Source organism: Primulina eburnea, chromosome 1, assembly GCF_022965805.1.
Source record: "Primulina eburnea isolate SZY01 chromosome 1, ASM2296580v1, whole genome shotgun sequence".
Taxonomy (NCBI): domain Eukaryota; kingdom Viridiplantae; phylum Streptophyta; class Magnoliopsida; order Lamiales; family Gesneriaceae; genus Primulina; species Primulina eburnea.
Genome location: NC_133101.1, coordinates 7,696,322 through 7,714,179, shown reverse-complemented (window position 1 = coordinate 7,714,179; position 17,858 = coordinate 7,696,322). Strand labels below are relative to the sequence as shown.

Below are 17,858 nucleotides of genomic sequence, written 5' to 3'. Positions count from 1 at the left end.
TACGCATGCCAACTTCTGGAATCGGGATCCCTAGACTAGGATTGAGTCTAGTCTGAATGATGTAGCTACGAGTATTGTCGACAGTTTGATATTGATTATGTTTCAGACTTTGTTACATATATCTGTTACCTGATTACATGCTTTATATTGTTTATAAGATTGCATGTTTCGTTGATTTATACTGGGAGTATATTCTCACCGGTTTATCCGGCTGTTGTCTTGTCTGTATGTGTACTTGACAACAGGTGGGACAGGATCAGGGTCCAGAAGATGAAGAGAGAGATCGTGATTAGAGTGGTGGCACCGGACTTGGACTAGAGATAGGGTTGAACACTTGATAGTAGTTGTCAAACCCTAGTTTGAATAAATGTTGTAATACAGGACTTGTATTTTATATATACAGATATGTATATATAGTTTGATTTCACTACGTTCCGCATTTTAAAAAAGAAAAATTTTTAGACCCTGTTTTTAATTGATTAATTAGTCCCAATTATGATTAAGAACTTGATTAGCGTCCGAATCCCCACATCGATTCTTTTGAAAAATATCAAAGTACCACACTACAAAATACAAATAAATAATAATTGCAGAATGGCATGCACACGATATTTGTGTGAATTATTTTATTTGAATATAAGTAAGTCTAATAAAGTTGTTTATTATTTTTATTTTTTTTGCTTTTTTTATATATTTACAATTGAGTTGTCACTAACTCATAATTTCCCATTCAACAGTGGAATTCAGAAGTGGAGAATTTATCTTTTTTGGTAACTGAATCCACGGTCCACGTGGAAATAAAGCAAATAATCATAATTAAAAAAAGTTGATCCAATTGGTTTTTTTTAAAAAAATTAAAAAATTAATTTCAAAAATAAAATAGAGAGTTGAGTTTTGTAAAATTAAGACAAAAAACTATTATCAATAATAGACATTTCAATATATTTTGTAGTGTTCATCACTAATAGTAATTAATAGCGTCCAAGCTGCCATGAATAGCTAGCTGCCCATGGTAGCCGACCATGGTTTTTTAATAATTATAATTTTTTTATTGAATTTAGACACATATCTTATTAGTAAAATAAGAATGCTACATACAAAAAATAAGGGTTAAACTCAAGTTCAGTCATTTTAAAAATGAATAATTTTAAATAATGAGTTAGTCAACTATTTTTTTTTATTTCTTAGTAAAATATTAATGAATTTATCTTTAAAAAATTGAACTTGTTTGTTTTTCTAAAAAATTATTTATTTAAATATGTATTGTTTTATTTTTGAAAAAAAATTTATGTATATTCATCAACTTATTTTTTATTGAACATGTCTCTTGTGAGACAGTCTCACGAATCTTTATATGTGGGACGGCTCAACCCTATCGATATTCACAATAAAAAGTAACATTCTTTCATGGATAACTCAAATAAGCTCATAAAATACTCGTAAGACCGTCTCACACAAATTTTTGTCTTTTTTATTCTATTATTATTATTATTATTATTATTATTATTATTATTATTATTGTTTTGTAGCGGCCTGGCAGCCCTAGTTTTGTATGAATAAAGGTAAGTGGAATAGGGCATGAAGGGATATCAAGTGTAGAAGCCATTGAAAGAGACTCAACAGCCAACACTATCCCTTTCAAAGACTTCAAAAATAAATAATGGAGCATGCAGAGGAGCGGGGCCCAGTCTGACAAAGCCTGGTGGCTCCGCCCAATGACAGCCGCAGTCTGACGGCGGAGACGCGGCTGCTTTGATGTTTGTTTGCTGCCTGCCACCGCTCTTCGAATCCTGTGCATGATGCTTTTATTTTATGAGCCGTAGCCTCTGCTCCACTCCTACAAGAACCAACTTTTATGCTGTGTTCCCTATAAACTATAAACGCTTGCATATTGGTTTATTAAAAACATTTGTTTATTTTTATTTTAAAATAATATTCTTTTAATAAATAACCCGAATATCATATTCTTCTCAAAAAATTGACTTTAAATTGACTTGTAGTCAAACTATTTGGATCGACCCTTCTCGTCTCTTCTATATCATTTTCGTCCGAGTTTCAATCCTACAACATGTTGACGTTCAAATCCTATCTTGAATTTCGATGTAAATTATTTATATTATTTTAGAAATTCCAAATAGTAAAAAGAAAATATGACAATAACACAATTATTATTTTTTTCCCATTTTTTTATATACCAAGGGATGAGAGACTCGAATTTAAGTTATTACAAGTGAGATAATTGGGTCAATTGGCCGGTTTTTTTTTTTTTTTTTAAAAAAACGTTTGTTGTCTAATTTCACCGTTCTTATGTGCTCATCGTACCATATTTATTTCTTCGTATCATATACATCAACTTCCAAAACTTATTCAAATATATATATATATATATATATATATATATATATATATATATATACAAATTACTTCAATAAATTTTCTCCCAATGTTTTTATTTGAATTCTTTTAAAAAAAATTGGGATGGATAAAACCAAAACTCGCGTCACTGTAGAATAAGATCGATGTAACTCAACCTATTTAAACGAGAAATGTTTGCTACTTTATGAAAATTAACATGCGATCATAATAATTCAACTATAATATTTCAAATTGTATAAATAAGTCTCGAGTCCGAAACTTTTCCTCAAATCTGGAATCTTTGTGTCATATGAAATATTACACTTGGTTGGTTCTTAGGTTTTTGAGCCAAATAAAGATTCAAGGTAATCTCAATAATAAACTCCTGTTTCTTTGAGGCAATCTTATTAACACCAAAATCTTGAATTCAAAGCAACGTGATTTTTGGAAAAAAAAAAAAAAAAAACGTAGCCTAATCAGGCATATCGAAAAATAGCGATGTGTATATGTTAATAATCAATGAGTTATTTGAGGGTTGATCACGTGAGAAAGATATTGCCCTTCTCCGTTGAGCAATGACGAAAATGATCTTATTGTTGTGGTTCATTTTTAACTTCCTGCGAAAAAAATATGTCGAACATAAATTTTAAGCAAAAACCTATATGAGAAGGTCTTACGAATCGTATTTTGTGAGACAGATCCCTTATTTGGTTCGTCTTTGAAAAAATATTGCTTTTTATGTTAAGAGTATTATTTTTTATTATGAATATAAATAAAATTGACCCGTCTCATAGATAAAAATTCATGAAACAATCTCATTTTAAAAATAGAGTAAGTCTCATGTGAGACCGTCTCACGGATCTTAATCTGTGAGATGGTCGTCTCACAACTACGACCCGTGAGACCGTGTCACACAAATTTTTGCCTTAAAAATATAGATACATGAGATCTTCTATGTAGTATTCAGACCAAAAATACAATATCATGCATGTATCATGTTCCCATTGGCCATAACAATTTTTTTAGAGTGGAAATAACAATTTTGTGTGTCCTTTAAAAAATATATTTTCCGAGCACTCTAATATGCGATACCAACCCGCAGATGAGGAGCGTCTATTGGACGCGCCCCAACCCCTATCCTCACAGGACCACCGTAGACCAGGACTCCACATGCATGCATTAGTGAATACTGATGTGCTCAAGAAATGTTTCATCTACCAAACATTCAATGGCTTAAGTAAGTATTTTCTTGAAGTTAATATTACAATTTTTCATTTTTAATTTTTTTCCCAGTTTTAAAAATATATATTGATTTTGAAATCCTAATAAAACGGGCTGTAAATAAAAAATCAAAAGGCTTCAAACCATTGTTTGTTGTCGTTGTTTGGAAAACAATCGAAACGTGATAGTGTCGAATAATTATACAATTTAAACGATTTTAGTTATATCATCACAAACTTTGATTATTTTAGATAAAAATGATGAACACTCATCTTTATAATTCCTTGTTATGTGAGTTGCAAATTGCTATAATGATCTGAAAGTTCGTAAAAACAAATGTCCATGGAGTTGAAGTATTTGGACGATTTGAGAATTTGACCCACATTTTTTAAGAAGTTAATTTGCGATCCACGACAAGTGATCATAGAATTTGAGAGAAAGTGATTGGAAGAATGAATAAAAAGAAATGAAAATCATCATAAAGCTCTACAACAAATAATACCGAGATTTTTCTGCAAAATTTCATTAATTCAAGTTCATCACAGTTCATTTATTTCTAATTATATGTAGTGCAACTCACTTAGATTTTAGCATATTCTTTCCGTTTTTATTTTCATTTTTAGTTATAAAAGAAACTGAACCCAATTCACAATAACACAATTAATTTTGTTTTTGTTCATGAATTTTCGTCCAAATTCATTTATTTGTTAGTTTGTGGCTTATCGATAAAATTATAACTAACTAGCAAATGGAAATTCACTTCGCTTGAAAGTATAAATCAAATTATTCAAAATTTTCTATCAAATGGAGATTCACTTCGCTTGAACATATGAATCAAATTATTCAAAATTTTGACACGATTTCGTGTTTGACACGTCCGCAAAACTATTATGAATTTTACAGAATAAAATATAATTTATTAAATGAATCATAACAGTGTGTTTGACGATCAAGATTTAGGAGGATTTCATGATATTTAGATTTTAATAAAATATAATTTATTAAATAAATCATAACAGTGTGTCTGCAAAGCTAAGTATACTATTACCGTCGTTGAATTATAAAAAACGTACAAAAAATAAAGAGGAGTTTGGGTAACGGCGGTACGGCTGACGGAGGCTGGAAATCAGCCCATCTATCACCCGCTGACCCGACGACTATTTAAAGTCGCTTCGCCGCCGTTTGGCAGTCACTATCCTTACACTGGATCCCCTCTCTCTCTTCTTAAAGCGAATGTTGTCTGTGTACCGCATAGTGTTTCTGCAGTGTGTTGTTGCTAAATACATTTAACGCATCTCTGAAACATTATTGTTTCTGCATAGAAACTTACTCGCTCTCCCCTCTCTTATTGTTCCGCCTTACAGTTCACGCTAAACGCCTGCTTCCTGCAACAGTTCTGCTCCCAAAACTTTCTTGCCGGCGTTCTCTCTCTCTTTCTCCCTGGCGTTTACGGACGCTTTTCGTACGCATTTGCAAGTATTTGATGCGGTTTTGTGGTGACAAACATTCATACTGAAGGTTTGAAGGGAGATATGGATGAGATTTGGTGGTTGGGTGTTGGAAGTTGTGCTGCAAGAACGCATTTTTATTGAGTTTCTGTGTGTTTTTCTGCATTTTTTGCTCGTGGGTTTGGGAGCATGGAGGAGGGAAAAGGGTTGTTCATGGAGAGGAGGTGGAAGCTGGAAGTGGGTCTGTTCTTGTATGTGGCGGTGCTCTTGGTTCTCTTTCCTCTGGTTTCGTCTCTCAGCAATGAAGGTTATTTTTCGTCATGAACACTGTGTTTGTGGTTCTTTTACTCTTCTTTTTTGGCCTTTGGGGTTTGATGGATAACATGGTTAATATTTCTAAAGTTAGCCTTTAGCTTTCCGCTTATGAAGAACGTGACTTTAGGCAGTGTTCTACCTTTTTTTGTTGTACTACTTACATTCTCTGTTTGCCGTAACGTAATTTGAAAGCTCGGAATTTTGAATTTTTTGGTAGCAAGTTATTTGTCTCTTTTAGACACTGAAGATTTATGTTTTCTTACTTCCATTTCCTTTGTTTGGTTTTGGAAATGTCTGGAAAACTGTTGGAGATATATGCATATATAACATTCACAGCTGTTTCCAAAATGCTCAATAATTAATCCTTCTGGATGAAGTTTTTGTTCTATCCTAATTTGTGACTGACGTTCACAGGCGAAGCATTGATGTCCATTAAAGCTTCTTTTAGTAATGTGGTTAATGTACTTTTGGATTGGGATTATGTTCAAAGTGAAGACTTCTGTTCATGGCGCGGCGTATCTTGTGGCAATTTCAGCACTTCTGTGGTAGCCTTGTATGTTTTTTATTTTTATTTGTAATGAATATAAAGATTACTCGGCTATATGCGGTTTCATGTGAATTCTACTGAATCTGACTTGTATTATGGATTGTTATATGAAGAAATTTGTCTAATCTGAACTTGGGTGGAGAAGTTTCACCAGCTATTGGGGAACTGAAGAGTCTTCAATCCTTGTAAGATCTTTACAATAAAAATAGTGAAGCTCTTCTTCTCTGGCAACTTCTATTCATGTAATTTAACTCTCTCATGCACTTGTATGCGCTTGATTTTGCAGAGATCTTCAGGGGAATAAATTAACTGGTCAGATTCCAGACGAGATTGGCGACTGTGTTTCTTTGATTCTCCTGTAAGTTTTATGTGGTTCTTGGTAATAATTTTGAGGTTTACATTAGGTGTTTTGAAGCCACGGTTGTCCTTGCCAATTATACTGAAGTTGAAAATTTCGTATTTCAGAGATATGTCCAATAACTTTCTAGATGGAGATGTACCTTTTTCAATCTCTAAGCTTAAGCAGCTCGAAGTACTGTAAGTAAATGTAACGTCTTATATTATTTAGTTCTACATGGCGATCATGGATTTTTTTGTGTATCATGTGAGATTTTAATGTTGGTCATGGGTTGATATGATGTATGTTCTGACAGGAATCTAAAGAACAACAAGTTGACTGGTCCAATTCCTTCGACATTAACCCAAATTCCTAACTTAAAGTCACTGTGAGTGGGCTACATGTTAAATTATCAGCAGCGAAAATTATTTCAAAATAATTTAATTGGAAGTTTGCAGTTAAATGTAGAAATCAGTAATTTTAAGATGTTTTTATTTGTGCCTGTGTAATGAGATTGAACTTTGTTTTGTGGGTGTTCCTAGAGACCTTGCTCGAAACCAGCTTACAGGCGAGATACCAAGATTAATCTACTGGAATGAAGTACTTCAATATCTGTAAGAACTGTGGCTGAATTCTTTACTCTCCAGTCATTCTTCTTTCCGTGTATCATAAATTTATTTCAACAGTGGCTTGCGAGGAAATTTGCTTACCGGCACATTGTCCCCTGATATGTGTCAATTGACCGGCCTTTGGTATTTGTAAGTACATGTGCTATTTTTCACTTTATTTTAACTATAGCACTGCAACAAGTTGTTTCCAGAACCAATATTGAGTTTTTTCGACTATTGCAGTGATGTAAGGGGCAATAACCTGACTGGAACTATACCAGATAATATTGGTAATTGCACAAGCTTCGAGATCCTGTAAGTTCTTGACAAGATATGTTGTAGTTTATTGGCACAATTTAGAACAATGATTTAAATGTTCACGGTGTCAGAGATATCTCGTATAATCAAATCACTGGAGAGATTCCATACAATATCGGGTTCTTGCAAGTAGCGACTCTGTAAGTTTATCTGTGTTTTCTATGTGCATCTAGAACAGTGTGTTGCAAAATGTATACGTACAGTGCCGGCATCATCCGACGGATAAACTGATTATCCATGTGACTGGTTGATTTCTGGACAGGTCCTTACAATGGAATATGCTAACCGGAAGGATTCCTGATGTGATAGGTCTGATGCAAGCACTCGCAGTCTTGTAAGCATTGAAATTCCGATCAGAACTTGTTTTTCACCTATGAAATAGTTATTTGATCAGTTTTGCAGGCATTTTTAAATAATAAAATTTATCTTGATTATATTTTCAGGGATCTGAGTGAAAATGAATTAGTTGGACCCATTCCTGCAATTCTTGGAAATCTTACTTACACCGGGAAGCTGTTAGTTCTGGACTATCTGAATTTATGAATTGCCGAACATCTCTCTTTTTCCCCCTTTTATCAGTTTTACTTCTCTATTTCAGGTACCTTCATGGTAACAAACTAACGGGGCCTATTCCACCTGAGCTGGGAAATATGACAAAGCTTAGCTATTTGTGAGAAATTCTTAATGTAAAATGTAGGAGTGTTGATATTTTCCTAATTTGCATTTGCTAATTGATGTAATTTTCTAGGCAATTAAATGGCAACCAACTTCTTGGAGGTATACCCGCTGCACTTGGGGATTTGGAACAACTCTTTGAATTGTGAGTCCTTTTTTTATTTAACTGGCTTATTTTCTCCTCTTTACTCTTTTGAACCAACTGGTCGTGGATCGCTGTCTGCTAGAAATCTGGCTAATAACAATCTGGAAGGGCCCATTCCTGAAAATCTCAGTTCATGCACGGCATTGAATCAACTGTAAGACTGTAAATTAATATTTATTTTGAACATACTCATTTCAAAAACATGACTTAATTGTGTATCTTCTTGGTTTTTTTTTTTCAGAAATGTGCATGGCAACCGTTTAAATGGATCCATTCCATCTGGGCTAAAACACCTAGAGAGCCTAACATATCTGTATGTTTTCATCTTATAGTTGTTTTTTCACCATCATGTACAAATGTTGAAATTATGTTCTTGATCTGCAGGAATTTTTCCTCCAACCAGTTTCATGGTTCTATACCTGTTGAGCTTGGGCACATTATCAATCTCGATACATTGTGAGTTTCAAGCTTAACCTTTTACAATCGATGTCTTCGGGAATCTTTGCATGACGGCATTTTTCTTAGGGACCTGTCGAACAATGATTTCTCAGGATCTCTTCCTGCATCTGTTGGTGATTTGGAACACCTTCTTACTTTGTAAGTTGTGTATATAGTAGTAAAATAGATTATTCTCGTCATGGTATTTAAATCATATGCAAACTCTGTTAATATTTAGGAACTTAAGTCATAATCATCTTGATGGATCCATACCTACTGAATTTGGGAACCTAAGGAGCATTCAGATTCTGTAAGCTTCTATTTAAAAAGAAGTTTTATTGTAAATGTTAATTTGCCCAATACTACCCGTCTTTTACTAGATGTGGTATCTTTTACTTGGAAATCGTTTCGTAGGGATTTGTCGTTCAACAAGTTGTCAAACAGCATCCCTGAAGAGTTGGGGCAGCTGCAAAATCTTGCTTTTCTGTATGTTTGTTTTCTTAACTTCATCCTTTCTCCAATGCAATCACTTGTAACTACGGCTTGAATGATTATATGCCTTAGGCAAGTTGCTCTGTGTATGCAGCATTCTTAATAACAATTATCTAACTGGAAGAATACCTGATAAACTAAGCAATTGCTTGAGTCTTGACAGACTGTGAGTTCTATCATTTCATTGTTTGAAGTCTTCATTTTTCCAAGTCTCTTAATGTGACAAAAGCTTTTTGTGTTTAGGAATGTTTCTTATAACAACTTCACTGGTTCAGTTCCGCTTGGAAGAAACTTCTCTCGTTTTCCACCTGATAGGTAAGATAAAATAAATCGACTCTGGGAGTTTACTGTTTCTCATTGTCTTCGTTATCTTTTTGGTTATCTTGATCTTTTGTCATCCAGCTTCATTGGGAACCCCTTACTGTGTGGTCACTGGTTGGGCTCAATATGCTATCCATACCCCCCAAAATCCAAAGGTAAAACATATGATTTGATACTACTGATGTTATTGCTTAATTCTTGTATTTGTTCTCACTCGATCTTAACACCTACTGTTACCTTTGATCTTTATAATAGCCATGTTTTCAAGAACAGCAGTTGTTTGCATCACACTGGGATTTATTACTCTGTTATCAATGATCATAGTTGCCGTATACAAGACCAACCAACCGAAGCCGTTCATAAAGGGCTCTAATAAGAGTATGCAAGGTCAAGAGGGGACTATTTTTATCACTTCTGTTTTTCTTTCTTTCTTTCTTTTTTCTTCTGTTTTTCACGTGTGTTTTATCAACAGGTTCATCAAAACTGGTTGTTCTTCACATGGATATGGCTATTCATACATACGAGGATATAATGAGACTCACTGAGAATTTGAGTGAGAAATACATAATTGGATATGGAGCTTCAAGCACAGTATATAAATGTGAACTAAAAAATTCCAGGCATACTGCTATTAAGCGACTCTATAATCAATATCCTCACAACTCACGCGAGTTTGAGACTGAGCTTGAGACTATTGGCCGCATCAGGCACAGAAACCTTGTCAGCTTGCACGGTTACTCCTTATCTCCCCAGGGAGACCTGCTCTTCTATGATTACATGGAAAATGGTTCTCTTTGGGATCTCCTTCATGGTTAGTAATTTATCTTCAATTTTAGTTGTGATAACACAGTAAAATTCGAACACTACAAATTTGGGCTTCCTTTCTCACTCATATTCTTCGAAATTAAAAGATTAACATGTTGTCACTCATCTTTTTCCTGTTAGCAATACTGGTCATACGACTTGACATTTGATCAATATGATCAGCATCATGAAAATCTTGTGTTCTTCTATATCTGTCTATTTCAAAGCACAACTAGCGTCTATATTTCATGTTTTCAAATTAGTTTTAAACGATTCAAGTTCTGATATTTGGCTGATATCCATGACAGGTGCATCGAAAAAGGTAAAACTTGACTGGGAAACTCGTCTAAAAGTTGCTGTTGGTGCTGCACAAGGGCTAGCTTACCTTCACCATGATTGCAACCCCAGAATTATTCATAGGGATGTGAAATCATCAAATATCCTACTTGATGAAAATTTTGAGGCCCATCTATCTGATTTTGGAATCGCAAAATGTTTACCTACGGCAAAAACACATGCGTCTACATATGTTCTTGGAACAATAGGGTATATCGACCCAGAGTACGCCAGGACTTCTAGGCTAACTGCAAAATCGGATGTTTATAGCTTCGGCATTGTGCTTCTCGAGCTATTGACTGGCAAGAAGGCCGTTGACAATGACTCAAACTTGCATCATCTGGTGACATTATCTGTTCCCTTTTTTATTACCATTTTTAGTTCATAACTTGATCATGTTCAACTATAATCACCTCGTAACTTTTAACTAATACCAGATCTAATTATCTGATAACCTTGTCATGTGCTATATATTTCAGGTGCTGTCTAAAGCAGACGACAACACGATAATGGAAACCCTCGACCCTGAAGTATCAGTGACTTGCATGGATTTATCTCATGTAAGAAAAACAGTTTCAGCTGGCGTTGCTTTGCACGAAACGCCACCCATCTGAAAGACCAACTATGCATGAGGTTTCAAGAGTTCTGTCATTCTTATCACCACCTCCGCCATCAAAACCTCACTGGACTCTTCCAACAAGCGTCGACTATGCACAGTTTGTGATCAGTCAAGGACAACCCCATTTAGAAACGCCTCGGCAAGGCGAACCAGAGAACAATTCATCAGATGCCCAATGGTACGCTAGATTTGGAGAGGTGATATCCAAGAGCAGTGTTTAAGGATTTGGTTTACATTCGTCTTTTGGTCCATTTAAGGAAAAGGTGAATGGATTGTGGATTTTCACTTAATTGTTTTGTGGGCATGATGAGAGGATTTCGAGGTTAATCTGTAAAGGGTATAGCTAGCTGTTGACACAATTGTCCGAATGCATTGAAAAATTTAGTTTAGTTCTTTGTTTTCTGACCATTGCACCAGAACACACAATTTCGCTCGTACTGTCGTTAATTTCATGCAATTGATTTCACTTCCTCAAATGATGTATAATAGGGATCATCAATGTGTTGACAAATTATTGGAAATATTTTTATGGTCTCTAATTTAATTCTGGTATTCTGTTGGTATCCTGTTAATCAATCCATTAATTCTTGGTTTATTTTATAATATTAGAATATATATATAATAAAAAAACATTAAAAAGGTTAAGAAAATAGAGTTTTATATACATAAGGATCATGGTCCTAATAATCTCTCTAGTTAGTTCTATGAATTAATACGTTGATTGGTTTCTTTAGTGTATATTCGGATTTATATCTAAGTAGATCTGATTTCCATAATTTATTCATTATTCTTATGGGAAGGTATAGTTTTAGTTCAATTTCGATCAATTTAATACATCATATTCTATATAAAAAAACGTTATAATCGGTAAAACCATTATCATAGACATCAATAAAACACCCTGCCTAGTTCAAAATCAAGTCCTCGAGCTGATACAAAAGCTCTTCCCAACAAAAGAGAGGCAAAAAAATATGGAAAGGGGGAAGCAAAGCATAGAATCAATAGAATAGAAATAGATGAGCATCGGACATTAATTTTGAAGTGTTTCCAAAACCTCGATACGACTTGAAATGCAGAGCGAATGACTATAAACTAGCCATCATACACACCCTCGGAAAACTTGTTCTCCGGATAGAAAACTGCCACAACTTCTTTTCCCCCGAATTTTCTTCCGTGCAGTCCTTGTCGAGCTTTCGTAGCACCTTCAATGTCCTCGTACTCCAAAAACACCTGAACAAAAAAATGATTTTTTTAATAAACACAAATGCAACGAGATAATAAATGCACAAAAAGAATTCTCAGAGGTCAACCTTTCCAACACCTGGAGCTGGTTCATTGTTGGGGGGTGGGCGTGGGATGATCACATTTACAAGAGTACCTGCGTAATTTAAAGTCAAGGGCTGAGACACTTGTTTTTGCATAAAACAGGAAAGTAGGTCGGGTTTTGTTTAAATATAAGGTTCTGGAATTTTCTGTGTGGTGGTGGCTTCTGCTATGCAGAATATAGGACCCGAGAACACTGTAAAACAGAGAGTAGAACACAAAACGAAGAGATATTTAGCGTAGATGAAGATTGTGAACATTGAAAGTTCGTGAGTCATAGAAGTCTAATGGTTATTGAAGAAGATTACCAAATTTTCCACACTCAATTTTCATGTCCTCTAAGATATCTTCATAGTCGTCGTCATCATTGAGCTCCTCTGCATTAACCACCTCCGTAAGGCACAGAACCTTTGTTGCCAGTACACTGGGTTGTAACATGAGTTTCTGCAATTTGGAGCCGTAACTTAAGCTGGGCATATGCTAAATAAATTATCACAACAGAACAAACACCAACAGTAAGGGAAGACAGTAAAATATGCCAAAAACAAAACAAAGGTCTGCTCTTCAGACAACCAAATTTCAGGATAATAAAATTGATTTTGGCACTGTAAAATGTCTAGACCTGTAAACTGGACACTTTTCTAGGATGGCAATATCAATTAAAAATGACGAACAAAATAAAATTACACTACCTGCAATGCTATTTGTTGTTGGGCGTGCAATAACACACACTCTTGTTCAGGATTAGGTTGAGCTGTACCCTGGTTAGCACGCCTAACAGTAAGCGTTTTATCGCCCATTTTTATCCCATTAAGTGCTGCACAGGCAATATCTGTAACTGATAAATCCTGGTAAACACAAAATGCATAGCCTTTGGAATTCCCTGTTTCTCTATCTTTAACCAGATCAAAGCCTCGGAGATGTCCGAAAGACTCCAGCAGCTCCCTAACCTGCCCTTCTGTAAAATAATATGGTAACCCACCAACAAATATACGGTCAGGACCCTCAAGACCCCCAGCAGATCCTGGTGTCAACCCAACAGCTGAGAGATTCAGATTGGGGCTAGGTTGACTAGAGCCTAGAGTCGCAGCCAAAGAAGGGTTGTAATCACTGGGTCTTCTCACTTTAACAGGAGCACCCTGAACAAACGAGCAGAAAAAAGGTGCACTAATGTGACGGAAATATGGTGACGAATGTAGAGCATCAAATATGACAATACCATTGAAAAGATATTCAAATAGAACTCAATAACTAGATTTAATGAGCCCCGCTAAACTTAAAGGTACAAAAGACGTTCAATACCTCAAACATTATTCCATCTAATGCCATAGCATTACTAGCCTCTTCGACAGATCTCATTTCCACAAAAGCAAACTTCTTCTCATGGTTGATGTAAACGTTTACAACAGCATCCCCTGAAATGAAACAGAACAATTTTATTCATCATGACACATTTTTCAGGATAAATAAATACAGGAAAAAACCATAATTTCAGTATATCAACCTGGACCAGCGGTGTTTCCTCCAATTGCTGACATAACATGACTAAAGTAGGTTGCCACAGACTGCCATCATCGCAAAAGTAAAAGTTAAGTAAAGAGGCAAATAAATTCAAAGTCTATATATACATAATATAAGCTAATCAGCCTACAGCTCAGAGAGCCATAGCAAGGTACATGTAATTAACTGCCACAGTCTATTCACTAGCAATAAAATAGATTAATAAAATATGAAAAGAAAAAGGACATTTATCTAAAGATGGTCTGGTGTCATTATTTGAAGTTCTAGAAAAAGGGAGTCACTTTACAAACATCTATAAAGTGCCAAAGACAGATAGCCATGTATCCAACTACTGGCCAAATATGATAAATACATCGAAATGGAGTATCCCTACCTGTTCATTCGCAGATGGAGGAAGTCCACCAACATAGACTCGTCTAGCATGTCTGGTAGCCTGATAAGACTATTTCATGATACTAAAGTCCAAGATAACACATGAAAAAAATAAATAGAAAACGCAACCTGCTGAGTCATTGCCTGAACGGGCATTAGGGGGAGTGCTCCAAACTGCAACAAAGTCAAGACAAATTTTAGAAGCTGAGTTATAGAACTTGATACAGGAACATTGAAAGAGGTGGAAAAAAACCTGCCCAGGTGCCAAAGGTAACATATTGGGAAACATTCCAGGCATGGCCGGAGTGGTCCCAAGAATCTGACCTGTAGAAGCTAAACCAAGTTACATCTCAAGAATTTAAGAGGTGTACCCTCTTCTTACTCTTAAACAACAAGAGTTATCGAATTCTATAATGTTTTTTCACGCAACAAAAAAAAAATTTCTTAGACCAACTATCATCTTGGAAATAAACATAACTATGAAGGAAAAAATGGCATTCTATTAAAATTGGTTGCAAAAACTAGTAAGCATGCAAATCCTGGTTGAAGATGGACAAGACCTGTATTTGTTCTGCCTTGTACAAAAAAGCTACAGAGGTCTGCTCAAGCTCATTGTCAGCACAGTGGGGCTAGTAGCCCAACATTGCCTTCTTAGTACATAACTTAGGACATACAAAACAAACAAACAAACACCAAACACAACAAGAAACCAAAACCCTCTCAGTTTCAATTACCAAGCAAATAATTAAAGGAAACCAAATAGCCAATCTACAGAAGAATGCTCCATATCAAGATATATACAAATTGAGGAACTGAGTACGCTTACCAAAATGAAACCATGTATTTGATATGAACTTTCCACTATATCAAGGGAAAGAATAATAGTTATCATAATTGACATCATGGCAAACAATTGTTGCTTGTACCTGCTGCATTAGCCGCAGCAGAATTCGGAAGCAATGCAACAGGAGGTGCCATGTCAAAGCCACTGGTCCTTTTGCTGTAAATATATATTCATCAATGACAAGAATAAGAGCTATAGATGATAACAGTGGAGATTTTGATCAGTGAATTAAGACCAATGAATAAACTCGATGGCAATTATGAAGATCCAAGGTCGAAATCTGGATTCGTACACTATTATGTATTGCAGATGAAGTGAATGGGTTAAATTTAGTTATAAAGCTCATTAAGATCATAATATGGAATGTTATGCTATTAACACGAAACCGAGGAAGATAACAATTACAAACTACCTTTTAGACCGTGAAGGAGATCGGGACCCTGATCTATGGTCCGATCTAGGCTTGGAGCGAGACCGGGACCTATGCTTGGGTTTGTCATCCCTATCTTTGTCATAGTCTCTCCGCCTGCAAGCCCAAAACAATACCAGAATTAGAAAAATAACACTTTGTTAAAGATGGCTTAGAAACAATAGTAACAAGATTATTATAAAGGATAGACATAGTAACATCTAAGCAGCAATGCAGTATCGAAGGTGAATGCCAGTTAACAAAAGCGCCTCACACGTAACTTTCCGCTAATTCAAGTAACTCGTTAGCTAAAAGAATAAGCCACACATTTTTCCTCCGCTAAAATATCAGGTGACAGATAGGAAGTAGTACTGGATTCAAAAACTCAAAACAGTATGCAAATAAAAGAAAACAGACAGAGGGTAAAAGTAATATAAAACAACCAATAAGTTAGAGTTTCTCCACCTCTCGTAGTCTCGACTTTTATAATAGTCATCATCATCAATTCGATCCCTGGTTCTCTCCCTCTCCCTTCTCTCACTCCGATCCTTGTGACGGTCTCGATGATTATGATCACGATCACGGTATCTATCTTTGTCTCTGTCCCTGTCCTTCTCCCTCTCTCTCTCCCTGTCCCTGTCTCGGCCCTTATCACGACCTCTTTCCCGATCCTTATCCCTGCTTCTGGCGGACTCCCTATCTCTATCTTTTTCATGGTCGAGAGAAGTATGCTGCATAAAGCGCCCTCATAAATAATGAATCATAAACAAGTCAAACCAACAAATCATTGAAAAGATCCATAATAGCATTATTAGTATATTATCTTTCTCTTCCAAACATCACCACAAATTTCAATCAATTGTTGGGAAATTGCGACAAGAATATCATGATTATGAAACACCACATTATGAATTGATGGATCAATAATTGATATCTAAAAGGGATAGGTAAGCTATTAACAAATGATATAAGATTGACATTTGTTGCACGGTCACCGAATAAAGTGTTTTTACGGTTGCCTAAATTAGGGATTAATAGGTTGGGCATAAATTTTGAGATTCAAACTTTTCGGAAATCAAATTCTAATATATAACTAAGCCTCCAACCACAATTAGCTGGTATATAATAGACTTTTCTTGTATGTCATATTGTCCACTCAAAAACACGTGCTGAAATAGTGAAATTTTTTAAGTCGCATACCCTGGAATTTGGGCTCGATGATCCTTTGTGAGCTGGTTGCTGCAAGCTTGCAGCTTCTGGTGAGTCCATAGGAGGTGGAGAGTAGTAGTTCCCAGCAATTTCCTGAGTCAGCATATAAGTTTGTGAAGTAAACATCAATAAGCCATTGGCCCATGAAGTTCAGCCAATGACATTCAAAATAAAGTTTAATATATCCAAAATCGGATAGAATTATTTCTACTTATCATCCCAATCTTCCATTATTTAACACAAAAGAATGTCCTAATAAATCACAACACGTTTCGCATATAATTAACTCGTTCCAAAAGACCAGAAATTTCAATCATAAAACCAAAATGGTCAGAAAAGCACCAATTTACTCAATTTCATGTCGTGCACACAAGAAAGGCTTCTAATCCTGACAAAAATTAGGGTCAACTGAATTCCAGAACCATGAGGCGAACAAAAAAACTACACAATTCATGAAAGATAGGTCCACAAGTAGATTGAGAAGCAAAGCACATACAGAGACGCACACAGGCGTGCATACAGAGGGAGAGGGTACGGGGAGGCGTACCATTACAGAAGCCGAATTTGGCACGAATTGAATCGCACTCTTTTTCAACGCATTCGAAACCCTAGTTTTGCGTTTTCTAAGATTCTGCGTTAGTCTTCAAAATTTTCGATCTACTGGTTTTAAATAACACATATTTCTTCCTCGTTTTCCACTTTTGCCCATCGCTGGACAATATTAATTTTTATTTATCGTTAAATATATCAAAATAGTTTTTAAAATATCTCTAATTAACTTATATTAATATAAATAGATGAATAATAATAATAATAATAATAATAATAATAATAATAATAATAATAGATGTGAGTATTTTTCTACGAAGAAAAACAATTTAAACCTTTTTTGCCCGATATAAAAAATTCTACAAAATATACTACATTTGGTATATCATACTTTGTTTATTTTTTATTTACTGCTTTTTAAAAAACTCACTACATTATATACAGTATCCAAAAAAATTGAATAAAAATATTTTTTAAATTATTACGTAAATAATAAAATATGTATAATTTTTTTTCACTTAAATAAACGAAATTATTGATTTGGTTACACTGAATAAAATAACTTGATATGTAATCACAATCAATTTATATAAAATTCAATATTTTTTATAAAAAGATTTTCTTGATGATACTATGTTCCATTGTTTATTTT

General features: G+C 35.0%; 2 protein-coding genes across 6 annotated transcripts; one reads left to right on the top strand and one right to left on the bottom strand.

Moving 5' to 3' along the window:
• Window positions 1-4,637: 4,637 nt before the first annotated feature.
• Window positions 4,638-11,241, top strand: LOC140825746 (uncharacterized). Its single transcript, XM_073187696.1, is given in 28 exon segments — window positions 4,638-5,331; window positions 5,754-5,892; window positions 6,000-6,071; window positions 6,173-6,244; window positions 6,352-6,423; window positions 6,540-6,611; window positions 6,766-6,837; window positions 6,910-6,981; window positions 7,075-7,146; window positions 7,221-7,289; window positions 7,412-7,483; window positions 7,593-7,664; window positions 7,748-7,819; window positions 7,898-7,969; window positions 8,052-8,123; window positions 8,211-8,282; window positions 8,354-8,425; window positions 8,495-8,566; window positions 8,646-8,717; window positions 8,822-8,893; window positions 8,994-9,065; window positions 9,143-9,214; window positions 9,302-9,375; window positions 9,476-9,607; window positions 9,693-10,031; window positions 10,333-10,703; window positions 10,840-10,932; window positions 10,934-11,241. Coding segments are annotated over 28 exon segments (2,970 nt in total). The 5' UTR covers window positions 4,638-5,213; the 3' UTR covers window positions 11,201-11,241.
• A 588-nt stretch (window positions 11,242-11,829) lies between these two features.
• On the bottom strand, window positions 11,830-17,350 carry LOC140825720 (splicing factor U2af large subunit B). Of its 5 annotated transcripts, XM_073187661.1 has the most exons (14): window positions 17,205-17,350; window positions 16,649-16,750; window positions 15,914-16,179; window positions 15,452-15,565; window positions 15,122-15,195; window positions 14,449-14,519; window positions 14,325-14,369; window positions 14,197-14,256; window positions 13,807-13,867; window positions 13,605-13,717; window positions 12,995-13,441; window positions 12,611-12,746; window positions 12,290-12,357; window positions 11,830-12,209 (listed from the first exon to the last, which is right to left on the bottom strand). In XM_073187661.1, exons 1-14 carry the CDS (start codon window positions 17,205-17,207, stop codon window positions 12,072-12,074), a joined length of 1,698 nt encoding a protein of 565 aa, XP_073043762.1. In that variant the 5' UTR covers window positions 17,208-17,350; the 3' UTR covers window positions 11,830-12,071. The 5 variants fall into 5 exon arrangements, with proteins under 5 accessions (XP_073043762.1, XP_073043754.1, XP_073043787.1 ...); XM_073187653.1 differs by lacking the exon at window positions 17,205-17,350 and having other exon boundaries at window positions 16,649-16,762; XM_073187669.1 differs by lacking the exon at window positions 11,830-12,209 and having other exon boundaries at window positions 12,288-12,498.
• Window positions 17,351-17,858: the final 508 nt, after the last annotated feature.